This window comes from Pelobates fuscus, chromosome 2, assembly GCF_036172605.1.
Source record: "Pelobates fuscus isolate aPelFus1 chromosome 2, aPelFus1.pri, whole genome shotgun sequence".
Taxonomy (NCBI): Eukaryota; Metazoa; Chordata; class Amphibia; order Anura; family Pelobatidae; genus Pelobates; species Pelobates fuscus.
The window spans coordinates 132,274,310-132,287,804 of NC_086318.1; the positions used below are offsets into that span (position 1 = coordinate 132,274,310).

The 13,495-nt window shown below is 37.0% G+C and overlaps 1 protein-coding gene and 1 long non-coding RNA gene across 2 annotated transcripts in view; both read left to right on the forward strand.

Moving 5' to 3' along the window:
• USP13 (ubiquitin specific peptidase 13) overlaps window positions 1–5,589 on the forward strand; it is a 100,132-nt gene extending 94,543 nt beyond the window's left edge. Inside the window, exons 18-21 of the mRNA XM_063442697.1 lie at window positions 565–725; window positions 1,184–1,343; window positions 2,881–2,965; window positions 3,705–5,589. Of these exons, the coding sequence (XP_063298767.1) occupies window positions 565–725; window positions 1,184–1,343; window positions 2,881–2,965; window positions 3,705–3,792 (494 nt within the window). The 3' untranslated portion in view covers window positions 3,793–5,589. The remainder of the gene's footprint in view (window positions 1–564; window positions 726–1,183; window positions 1,344–2,880; window positions 2,966–3,704) is intronic.
• A 5,150-nt stretch (window positions 5,590–10,739) lies between these two features.
• LOC134586830 (uncharacterized) lies at window positions 10,740–13,252 on the forward strand. The gene is made up of 2 exons (XR_010086593.1): window positions 10,740–11,053; window positions 11,138–13,252. It is a non-coding gene; the product is annotated as an uncharacterized LOC134586830 (long non-coding RNA).
• The last annotated feature ends 243 nt before the right edge of the window (window positions 13,253–13,495 follow it).

Genomic DNA, 13,495 nt, shown 5'->3' on the forward strand with positions numbered 1-13,495 from the left:
GTGTGTATACACACTGAGTTGCATTAACAACAAAACAGCTGTCCATAGTAGTACATTGGTTTTGCATCTCTTTCTGAGCTGTGTTTCAAAGCTGTTGTATACAGCAAGCATAATCTCCAAGGAACCCATGTTTAAAGTGGAATAGTGAGGCAAAAAGTTGATTCATTGTTAAACTCATTTGCATAGGCCCATCCAGAATCCCTTGCAGTAGTAAAAACATTTGAGATTTTTGTGGGAAAAGCAAGTCTTATGGCTTGACTGGTGTGTGCAGATCTGTGTTTAACAATATATTGACTAGTCTCTGTGTATATGTATGTGTATATGTATGTGTATATATAACAAATTGGGTGCTAGGTAACACTGTAAGTAATAAGATCCTAAGTATATTATTGATAGAATATGAATATTAACACATTAAGTGGGCAAAGTCAAACAGGTTAGAGTCATTGTTTATGGAGAGGGGATCAAATTACAAGGGTGGAGCCTAGTGCTCCTCCATCTAAAAAGTTCACCAGCTGTCACTTGTTGTGGTATAATGAAATTCCTTCTTGTGTGTCTCCTCAGATTTTGCAGAGCCATTATCTATCCCAGGCTGTGCTGCAGCCTCTTCAATATCATCTTATGGACAGAATGTTCAACCAAACCAGCCTCCAGAAGAAATTGTAGCACTCATCTCATCTATGGGCTTCCAGAGAAACCAAGCTATTCAAGCACTGAGGGCAACCGTGAGTGAAACTGTACTCAGAATCTTACTGAACTTGTTCAATGTCCTCAAGTTCTAAATATCTACAGAACTAGCATTTTCCACCTGATGGGACATTTCTGAAACCAATGGAGAGGCTTCAATGGGCCTTATTGATATATGATTTGTAGAGTTAACTTATAGTTAATGTGTTATGGTTTATTTTGTATCTGGCCCACATAGCAATACTGATGTGCATGGTTTTGTAAAATAGCAAATAGAACTGTATAAAACACTTTTTTGTGGATGAACCCTGTGTTATATATATAAAAAAAAACATAATTATTGTTTGTGTTGGATTTAGAAATACACTACATGTCAGACATGACAGTCCCTCCTTAAGAAAGTCATTTCCTAAAGAAATATATCAGTATATTCATATGGCAGTAATTATCCATAAATGTATAAAACAGGCAAGCAATTTTTTTTTTCCACACGCAGAATAACAATTTGGAGCGAGCTTTAGACTGGATATTTTCTCACCCGGAAAGTGAAGAAGATTGTGCGAACCCTTCAGAATCTGTGGACGCGGACAACAATCAAAATAGTATAATCACCCAGAATGAGGAGGAGGGACCTCAAATCAAGGATGGGAGTGGAAGTAAGGAGAGCAAATGAGAATTAATTTGATGTAACCTTGTGCAACCCTTTCTGAGGTTAACAAAATGAGTACTGTATAGCTGGGTAATAGTATCATCATATAAATTAAAATCTATATTATTGTTATTGTTAGTTATATTTTACTATTACTGCTATTTAATGTAGTTTCCAAGATTTCTTTTAATTCTGTCTATCTGTCCATCTGTCAGTCTTAAGTCATTTCGCTATAGCCTCTACAGACATTATAGGGATAAGCTTTTATGCTAACCTCAATACACTGCCGCCTTCCAGGAATCTCACTTAATTAAGGAACGTATATCAGATCACGATTGCAGTTATTTATTAGTCCATTGAAGCCCATGTAATATTACATGTAATCACTGCTGGTCTTATCAATACAATTCAATACAGGATTAATAACCATTGTATATTGCCTTAATAAAGATACGTGTCTACTGCATAAGTGCTGTTATTCATGTTCCTTATATACACATGATTGCATGATGGTGGATGTGCAGTTCTATCAGGATGGAGCACTAGGATGTATATACTAAAGTCTTAAACCTTTCATTCACTATAGATTTGATAGCCTTGTGGATACCATCACAGTTCTGATCTATAAAATGTAGTCATACTATAGTCACTAAAACAACTTTAGCTTAATGAAGACTTTTGGTGTATAGATCATGTCCATGCAGTCTCACTGCTCAATTCTCTGCCATTTAGGAGTTAAATCACTTTGTTTATGCTCCCTGCACGTGACTTACACAGCCTTCCTAAACACTTCCTGTAAAGTGCAATTTAATATTTATACTTCCTTTATTGCACAGTCTGTTTAATTTAGAATTCCCACTGGGAAGAATTCCCTCATAACATATAAATCCGGCACATCCCATGTGGCTTGTCTGCACCTCTAGAAACCCACCTACCCACATATGCTTTCCTTGACTTGGATAGGTTGACATCTTTTCCATAATTTGCTATCCTCTTCTCTAGTGGATTTTTGTCCAGCTTGTGATCTTATTCCTTCCTCCCTTATATTTCCAGGAGGGCACTCTGATACACATTTCCATGGCAAATACTTTTCATTCCACCATAATCACCTGGGTCTACTACTAGTAAATGATCTATTACCTGCTTAATAGAATACCCGTCTTTATTCATCTCATCAGTCGTACTGTCTATTGCTCTAAAATCACAGCTTAGAAAGTCCACACCTGGACCCAGTAATTGTGCATTTTCTTGACTTTTAAAACCGCAGTGTGTTTCCTTATGTTATGTCCACAAATCGGTCATAAAGTTTCACTACTCCATACGATCTGCACAGACATTAATAACAATATACATAGAAGGGCAATACATGTAAAAAATGTTTAGCAAACATGGAATCCATACCATCTTTTACTCAAGTGGTTCATGTAAGGATTTTTTTTTTCTCCTTGATTCCAATTTAGAAATTATTTCCTTAACAAATGTACAAAGGCTACATTTTTCTCTTACTGATTTTGCTTTTGTTGTTTTGTTTTTTTCCCCTTCAGCCTATGAACTATTTGGTTTTATCAGCCATGCGGGGACATCAACTATGTCAGGACATTATGTCTGTCATATCAAAAAGGAAGGCAGGTAAATATTTGCAGGGAAACATTGGTTGCCTGAATGTGACAATACCTTTTTCAGTAATTCTACAGAAGTTAGTGAATCTGTCCTTGGTCTAACATAGGATCGTAATTGCTTTTTTGCAGTTAGTGAACGTATAGGTTAAAGGAAAGCTGTCACTACTTCCCAGATTACCTTTCTGAGTGCTACAATTTAAATGATCTTCAGTCAGATGCAGCACCTACCTGATTGAAGATTGCTGGGTGTTGTTAGCTCTCTACTGAGCTAACCGCATACAACAATGAAAGCTGATGTCTTTGTAAAGTAAATGTGACAATGGGCAGAGTGACAGCTTAAATGACAACGCTCTAGGTTGGAGGAACTCTGAGCAGTAGTGATAGTATTCTGTTAAACCAGAATTAAAAGGGAGCTTTATCTAATAATGTATATATTATGATAGGAAGAACATCTTGGAAAATATAGGTAGGGCTATTCTCCAAATTCACAATGAAAAATGAGAGCACATTAATTTTTAGAAGTTTCAATGTAATTATCACAGTGCGTGAAGACCATAGGACTCTAGCCACTGGACAAGACTCTTTCTAAAATGTTAATTCGTTTAAAGGACATTCTTTATGGTTTATTGAAATACATTTTTTAAGCATAACATTGCATATGAAATCTTTTTTAGTTAACTTTTATATTAACATAAGTCAGACGCCGAGCGTTGATTTGTAGAATGACTCCAGTGCCTTTTGTCTTTCAGATGGGTGATCTATAATGACCATAAAGTTACGTCTTCTGAGCGACCTCCAAAGGAATTGGGATACATTTATTTCTATCACAGGATATGATGCTCATTCTAAAAAGATGTGGAGGCCTGTATAAAGCCATACAGTTTCTAAATCCTCTGCAGAGATACACACATAGAAATTTAAATGCAGTAATATGGGACAGCCAGAGCACCTCAAGATATCTAAAATATTTATAGTTTATCAAATGTGTTCTTAAAAGTTAAACTGGGAATTTCTATTACACAAATATATAGGTGTTTTATTTATTCCCTTTACTGCTAAAGATCTGGAGTTCCAAGTGAGTAGAGCAATTAATTTTAAAATAAGAAATTACTGCTAGAAAAGAAAATGTATGGAGCCTTTGCCTTTTAATGAAAATTTAAAATGTTTTAATTAAAATTGTAAATACACTAAGCAGTATGCCAACACCTACTAAAAGCTCTGGGTTATAAGTGCTCTAAATATGTTTTTAAGGAGAATAGCCTATTTGCTGCAGTTATTATAAGCAAACAGTAGGTGGTGGTATTGTCACAACTATTTACATGCAGTGTAAAGTAGAGCATTTGATTTTTCTTGTATTGTTCAAGATACAGCAAACACACAGCTCCAGTTAAATATTACTTTTTCACATGTAGACAGGCAAACTGTGTATATCCAGTCTTTCATCTCCTTTATTATTTCAGCAATTGTAATCCCAACTAAGTCCTTGTTAAATCCTCAATCTGCAATCTGTTTACTTTGCTGGCAAAGTTGGAGTAGCCGCTCTGGGTACATTCCCATTGACAGTATCACACTGACACAGAGTTTTATTAGTACAAATATGAATAAAAAAAAAACATAGCTTGAGTGTAAAACATTTGAGGAAATTAAATGGGATGCCTTAGCTGGTTTACATGTTACTAAGAAAATAGAATATTAGCAGACCACGCTATATCCAATATAAAATGCATGTGAAAAAATGACGTTTATTGGTCAAAAAGGCTAGAAGGCACTATGTGCTCCTGCGCATCGAGAAATTTCAGCATGCTTAAAATGTCATTTGAGTCATTTTGAGGTTGGAGTGACAAGACACAAATGGATGAAAAGGGATGTCTTGGAAGTTGATGGGCTATTTGAGTATTGGTGTTATTGGGTCGGGTGCCAGCTATGTTTCTGGCATTCCATTGAGTGTTTCACAGCCTCACTGGTTATTCTCAAAGATCTCAAGTAGAAGTTATTTGAACTATAAAATACACATGTATGTGCTTAAAGGTGACATGAATGAAATTACAGGAAAAAGACCAATGTATTACGTTTATAACAAGGCTTGACAGTTTGTCATATAACCTGAAGCATCAAATTCTATTTTTTTTTCACTGTACTTTAGTTACACATAAAAATGATCTCTAGTGAATCTCTGTTACCTAACCTCCCTCCGTCTATGCAGTGTGTTAGCTGATATTCCCAATAATGTAGGTGAAGTCATTGGGAACTTTCAGGTTACTGATTGCTTCTAGAACGAGGCTTCACTGTCTCAAAATGCGGAGAGTATTCTACCAAAAATGACAAAGACCCCAAGTGCTCACATTTTTAGATATTTACTTTATCAAATATAAGCACATGGAAGGGCTATTTGTGGAATAGTGTTAATGTTGTTGTTGGTGTTTTATGACACGAATATTAGCCAACATTGGCCTCAATTTAATAAGCTTTCCAAATCTTATTAAATATTTCCAAATGTTTTATCTACAGAAAGCATCATTAAAGTCTATTGGAATTTTTTGTAGATAAACCATTTGGAAATATTTTATAACCGTATGGAATTATTTGGAATGCTTATTGATTAATGCTTATTATTTAAATGACCACTATAGACACCCAGACTTCAGCTCAATGAAGTGGTCTGGGTGCCAGGTCCCTCTAGTTTTAACCCTGCAGCTGAAAACATAGCAGTTTCAGAGAAACTGCTATGTTTACATTAAGGGTTAATCCAGCCTCTAGTGGCTGTCTCACTGACCGCCACTAGAGGCCGCTTCCACGCTTCTCACTGTGAAAATCACAGTGAGAAGATGCTGGACATCCATAGGAAAGCATTGAGTAATGCTTTCCTATGGGCGGTTTGAATGCGCGTGCGGATGCCGTGCATGCACATTCCTGCCGCGCATGCACATTCAGGGGCAGGAGGAGGAGAGTTCCCCAATGCCAAAGGAGCCCGGCGCTGGAGAAAGGTAAGTGGCTGAAGGGGTTTTAACCCCTTCAGCCCAGTGGAAGGGGGGGCCATGAGGGTGGGGAGGACCTAAGGACTACCTAGTGCTAGGAAAACGAGTTTGTTTCCCTGGCACTATAGTGGTCCTTTAATTCTTGCCTGCTGTACAGTTACAGTTACTTTTTTACTTATACGTGCCAGTGTAAAACACTTAATTATATCTGGGATAAATGTCTTCTTTTATGTGTGTTTGTGTTTGTATAGATATTAGTGTGTGAGTGCGTGGATGCATATTTAATAACTATATATATATATCTATGCAATGATTCTCAAATATACTCGTGTGCAGAATCTCCCTGTAGAAAGTGAAATAACACACTGACACAGCAGATCTCTGTTTTCACAGCTCCCACAAAGCTATGTAGAGTTAGACCACATTTTAGATTTTCATCCCACATTTCTGTAGGCTCCCTTTCAGTACAGATTTTTATGTCAAGATATGTGTTAAGGCCTTAACAAACCCCTTTCTACTTGTTTAAGGCTTTTTTGACCTTTTAGTGCTATTGTCTCTAAATAGAATTCTGACAGCTTGGTGGTAAGCTGTAAAGGAACACTGTAGGATTTGGAATACAATCCTGCATTCCTATCTCTGTAATGTTCCCCTCTGCATTTAGTTTCTCTCCTCCCCCCCTCCCCCATAAATCTTAATTAAAAAAATGGAAAAAGCATCAATATCCAGTCCCTGCAGCCCATCGATCCAACTCTCTTGATGTAACGTTGATTTCTCTTCTTGTCCAACGCAATGCTCTGCAGAGAGGATCATTGGGGACAAAAACACTGCACTCCTCCAAATAAATGGAGGTTAGCTATGAGAACTGCTACCAGGGGCGTAGTTAACCCTGTAATGTAAGCATTGCGGTATCTAGGAAATCCCAGTATTTTACATTGAAGGGTTAAAAAGTTGTAGAACAGTAATTGCACCCAGACCTCTCCACTTTACAATGAATTAAATGCAGTATCGTTTTGTTGATATTCCTTTAATTCACTAGGCAGAATGTGATTTTTGAAAGTGATTTAGATATTAATAAAATACTACATATCTGCATAGAGCACCAAAAGGTCTGAGGATTATGAGCCAGAATGGACAAGTGCAACTACTGGAGTTGTGTATAAATTGTCAGTTCCTGGCAAAGTTCTAAAAGCTGTGCAATCACCATGGGAAACCAATGGAACATATTTTTTGAGATGAATAGCTCTGGGTGCCTTTAGTGCTCCTTTTAATAAGGTTGCAGTGAGACACAATAACTGCAAAATTTGTATTACATGCCACTTTTTGGCAAGTTTGCCAGCGATTCAAGCAGTGTGGCATGACACAAACTGAGAGTGTTATTCAAATGCTTTAGAATTAGGTAATACGCTGCCCAATAAGGTGGTCAACCCAGGTTATCTACATACAGAGAGATTACGAAGCTGTGATGAGTGGGCTGAAATGCCCTATAATTGTTGTTTTGCGAAGCGCAAGTAAGTGTAAACATACATTCACGCACAGCAGTACATTAGCATATTTACTTTAGCCTGGAAGCTTTTCTCACAAATTGATTTTAAAATACTATACATCAAGATGTTATATTAAATTAAAGTCAGATGTTAATTTAAAAAAATAAATATGATATTGAGGGTATATTATACATATAATGTGAGTGCAATTGTCCCCTGCTGTAAGCTAAAAATCACAATGACATATTTGAAAAAAGCTTTCTTGGTAAGATCAGCATAAGAAATATTGGTTATTAATTATGTTTCAACTTGACAAAAGACTTACATCACCAACCCACTAATATGTAGGTTCAATTTTAATATTAAAAGATTAAAAACAAAAACAAATGCAATCTCTTACAAATGATTCTAGAAAGCTTCTTTAATATGGTCTTGTGAAAAATGCATTCACAGAACAGGAGAAATATGTTTTTGATAATGTTGCTATAACAAACATCGTCTGCATATCATTACTTTATAGTTCGCAGACTACATCAAGGGCCATATCACAAAGATTCTGTTCTGTAGAATGTAGAATTTTTTTTCTTGCATTTTCTGCTATCTTGAAATGCCTTACAGCAAAATCCAAAAATGCCAAACTTATTGCAGTCTACTACTAATCCTCATGTGCAAGAAGATACAAAGACGATAGAGGGGTTGTTCACTGAACATTGAATTGTAATTAATTGAAAACCAAATTGCACGAGTTATTTATAAACTCGTTATTTCTGCCTAAATTTTGCAGTCCGGCTTTCAGTTCGCTATGGTTCGATATTTAGGAAATAAAGCCACCCAGTGCATATCCAACAGATTTTGTTTTACATGTGATAGTAAATTCTCTCATTCTGCTCTGTCTACATGTGCTTTTGCTGAGTCAAATTTAAATGAAAGCAAGGTACTTGCTCAGATCTCAGATTAATGCCCGTCTGTGCAGGGAAGCAGATGCTTTAGCTTGATTTTATTGGCATTGTCATGTCAAATGTGTGAGAATAAATGCTGTATTTTGGAAACATTTACAGACTTCGCTGCTGCTATCGCTTGTCAGGAAAACATGAAGCAGTATGGCTAACAGACTTGTCTATAGCAAAACATTTAGCAAAAGGTCAAAGCCACACTGTCACCTTGCAAATAATATTAAAGGACCACTCTAGGCACCCAGACCACTTCAGCTTAATGAAGTGGTCTGGGTGCCAGGTCCAGCTAGGGTTAACTAATTGTTTTATAAACATAGCAGTTTCAGAGAAACTGCTATGTTTATCAATTAGTTAAGCCTTCCCCCTAATTCTCTAGTGGCTGTCTCACTGACAGCCGCTAGAGGCGCTTGCGTGATTCTCACTGTGAAAATCACAGTGAGAGCACGCAAGCGTCCATAGGAAAGCATTATGAATGCTTTCCTATGTGACCGGCTGAATGCGCGCGCAGCTCTTGCCGCTCGTGCGCATTCAGCCGACGGGGAGGAACGGAGGCGGAGAGGAGGAGGAGAGCAGGAGGAGAGCTCCCTGCCCAGCGCTGGAAAAAGGTAAGTTTTTACCCCTTTCCCCTTTCCAGAGCCGGGCGGGAGTGGGTCCCTGAGGGTGGGGGCACCCTCAGGGCACTCTAGTGCCAGGAAAACGAGTATGCTTTCCTGGCACTAGAGTGGTCCTTTAAGCTACTTGCCAACATTTACTGGGTTATACTCTAAAGTTAGGATTTCCTGGAATTAAACGTCGATTCATATAAAATGTCAATATTTTAAGGCCAAAATAGCCAACCTGCAAACCGAATTTGTCGTGAATTTTTACAATTGCTTTAAATTCCCAGCAATTCTCCATTTAGTGAATAACCCTAACCATGTTAAAAACCACGTTAAGTAAAAAGTGTCCCAGTTACGGCAACAGCACAGCTTGCTTGGGCATCAAATCCAATGCAGAAATGTTGGACACGTGCATGCACAATCAGCAGTTTCTCTAGCACTGCCGAATGTCTGTATGCGTCATTCAAAGTTTATTAATTTACATACTATGCTGGTCTTTGCCTGACAAAGAATATAAATGATAAAAAAAAATAAAAAAATTATAAAGGCTTTTAAAGTAATTGTAGAGCCATCGTTTAGTTAGCCACTAGGTTGTTCTCAAATTGACAGCCCCTCATTAAGTTCTGCTTCCAAGTTGACCGTCGTTGAAAAGGTGTCTGTGAACACAAGTTGTAAATGCTTGTGAATATGTGTCCCCAAGCCAAACTGGCAATATTTGAGTAACCAAAATAGCAGTAGCAATCATTCAAATTTTGTTATATTGACTTCCTGTCAAGTAAAACGTCCTGCAGAAACAAATCCACTGGAGTCTGTTACAACTGACTCACTAAAGTAATTTAACCCCTTAAGGACACATGACATGTGTGACATGTCATGATTCCCTTTTATTCCAGAAGTTTGGTCCTTAAGGGGTTAAAGAAGATATAAAATACAGAAAAGCAGATCCCAATACAGAATTAGACAATACAATGAGCTTGATCTAGCAGTGTAGGCTACCGAGGCAAGTATTCCACCATTTATCTTTCTACAGAGATCTGAACTGTTACAGGCCGTTCTATCCAAGGGTCCTGTAAATAATTTAATCTGTCTAAATAGGTAACTTTATTTTATTTAGTGGATATACAACATGTTCAGTACACCTTCACACAATATCATCTCTCAGTGAAAAAAATATAAATCAATGAAGTCATATGCTTCTCAGGAAGGTAATCTAACTCTCTGTAGCAGTTAGTTGGGACATTTCAGTGCCATCTGACCTAATATGTATTAATGTTGTAAGGCTGGTGTTTGTGAGTGATATTTTACTAATGGTAGCATTGGGTATGTCTTGTGTCTGAAAGCATTTAACATTTTTATAGATACTGGGGATTATCTTACAGTCATGTACATCAGAGTTCAGACAATTTGCATAATGGTTTACGGGATTGAAGTCGGTGGTTTCTAACTCAGTAATAGTCTATCCCCGGGAACTCTCTTGTCCTTGACGTGATTGCATGTCACGTTTTTTTCTGTTTCACCCAGCAGGTAGGATCATTTTCACAGCTGCTGCCCTGGATTTGCATTTACTGAAAGAATAGGAAACTGCACTGTCACTAGAGGACAGCAAAGCTGATCAATAAAATGACGCAGCTCTGCAGAAGCTGCTTTGAAAAGGCGAGAAAAACTAGAGAGCCTAGGATTACTTAGAAAAATCTTTATCTTCTCAAGGTGAATTTGGGATTGAAATTAAGTAAAAGAAACAAACGAGAAAATTAAAAGATAAATAGAACCACTGCCTACATTCACAATTATTTCTATTAATGTAGTGTTTTTCTAGAAATGTATAACCTAGCAGAATACATCTTAGTGCTTTGATGCTTGTCTGTGGTTGTGATTGTTTTATCACTCATATGTTAAAATAATATTCTAAAACAAAACCTTTGGTGATGTCACATTGCCTCACACAGCACATTGGATGTCGGATGGTGATGTCATAGTGCTTCACACAGCACATTGGATGTCTGATGGTGATGTCATAGTGCTTCACACAGCCATAAAATGTCTGATGGCGAGATCATATAACCTCACAGCACATTGGATCTCTAATGGTGATGTCATATTGCCTCACACAGTACATTGGATGTCTGATGGTGATGTCATATTGCCTCATACAGCACATCAAATATGTTAAGGTGATGTCATATTACCCAACACAGCCATCCAATGGCTGAAGGTGATGTCAGCATGACCCAGTCAGTCTTCTAATGACTACTGGTGAAGCCACAGCTATCAAATATCAAATCATCAAATTCACAATAGATCTTTGAAGTTGTCATGGTGTATGAGTGCCCTTTTAAAGGGAACTCATAGCAACTTCAGTAGTGTCATTCAGTCATTCAATAGTTGTGAGGACATGGTTTTTACTAGTGTTCCCCAACCCAGTCCTAATGGACCACTAACGTTTATGTATTTCCCTTTTTTATTCCAATGGAGATACTGACAAACCTGGACTGTTGGTGGTCCATGAGGACTGGGTTGGAGATTACATGGTATACATTACACCAAAAACTGGATTATGAACTGCTTTCTATAGACCGAGGTTTGCTAATATTTTTAGATAAAATACAGCAAATGGCCACATAAAATCTGTTGGTTTTTGGAGTTACTTGATATTATGCACAGCTATCCGCTATCAGGTTATTCACTAAAGGGGAAGTTACTTCAACTGTAGGGTCAAAGTAGCTGAACTGGAAAAAATCTCTAAGCCAGCTATGCTTTCCATTTAGCTGCTCTGGCCATAAATTTGAAATTTCCTTTGAATTCACCTTGAATTCTCACTTTAGAGAAAGGCACAATGGGCTGTTGTGGAATTGCCATAGTCTATCCCATTGCACAAAACTCAAAACTTAAAGTCCTATACCACTAGCCAGGCTTAAAAATAACTCACCACTACAAGCCCAGAGAGTCCGTGACACAATCACAAGTAATATATTTCTACTTGTCAGGGCTGAATTGACACTAGCCAAGACTGGTGTGAGCAGATATCTCAAGCCTTGGTCTAGATTCTAGACCAATTGTGTAACGTTAGTGAGAATTCCTTTATGATGTAGTGTGCAGCTCACCATCATTTTCTTGATAATGAAACATTTTGACATGCATTGCTACTTTCAAACTCCTGTATTTATTTCACCTGAATATAAGACTGTGTAGTTTCATGTACTCTACAAAATTACTTTTACTTTACATTTTACTTTCAATATATGAACAGCATATCAGTTGTAAAATGTATCATTCTGGTGACATTTGGTGAATTTGTTATCTCCATAAATTAAATTGCCTTTTTAACACAACAAGCAGATAGCAATGCATAGAATGACACTTTATTTTGTGAAAAGATACCATTTTATATTTTGAATTTACTTAAGTTTACACTGTATATTGTGTGCTTTTATTTCCACATTCTCTTTTGAAAGACAATACGCAAGAAGTTATTTAACCAATGTCATTCAATGTCACTTAAAACAGGAAAGGAAATAGTTAATTGAAGATGCAAAAAACAATTTTCAAATGTTACACATATGTACCTCATAATTCTAAATGGCATTTACTCCAACCTAGGGCAAATGTAATAATAATGTCTGTAAACCGTTAACTGGTGATCTGTGTGTTTTCAGTGTGTTCTTGGTTAATGAAAGGCAATGAAAAAGGAAAAAGATGAGATTAGATTGTAAAGATAACAGTACTATTTATGGCTATTTACCTGTGCTAAAATGTGTGATGCAATAATGGAAACAACTTTATTCATTAATGAACATCTTACAAATTTCTAAGACTTTTTACTGTGTGCGTGTCCCTTCTAGGCCTCTTACAATTTGGCAAGAAGAAAAAATAAAGTATCGCAAAAGATAAGTGCTTCTAGCCTCCAAACTCTGCTTTACCTGCATATCTGTAAGATTCACCTTGAATGTCAGGTACAAGCAGTCAGATGGAACTATACCACCCTACTGCTTCTCTAGAGTTAGTGCTCGAGTAAAGAGAGTTGAGGATGCTGCACAAAGTTACAGTGCCTGATTGGCCACTTAGTTGGCCGCCATGTTGCATACTATGCAAAATATTGAGATTAAACCATCTGTATTAATACATCTGGTATTCCCAGGAAAGTAAGACCCAGTATTGTCTAACACACTCTTGTACTTTTCTTGTAATTCCTCTGTACCACCAATATTGCAAGAAATGAAACAACATTTTATTCTGGAAAAAAGTAAAATATTGCAAATGTTTTAAATTAAAAAGTTTTTTTTTCACAACTATGGCTTTTCTCTTTGTGTGCTGAACTTTGTTTTGTTTTTGTTTTTTAACCTTCTTGAACTGTAATGAACAAACCGTTATCAACCAAGAATGTTATAATTTCACCGTAACTATTGAATCTTTACAAATCCCCAACCAAAAAAGAGTTTCTCACTTATGTAGTTGCTGGATATTCCATGCTGGCACAAAGGGTTCAGGGAATGTAATTAGAACATAAATACGCACTGGATCCTTAAGAACTG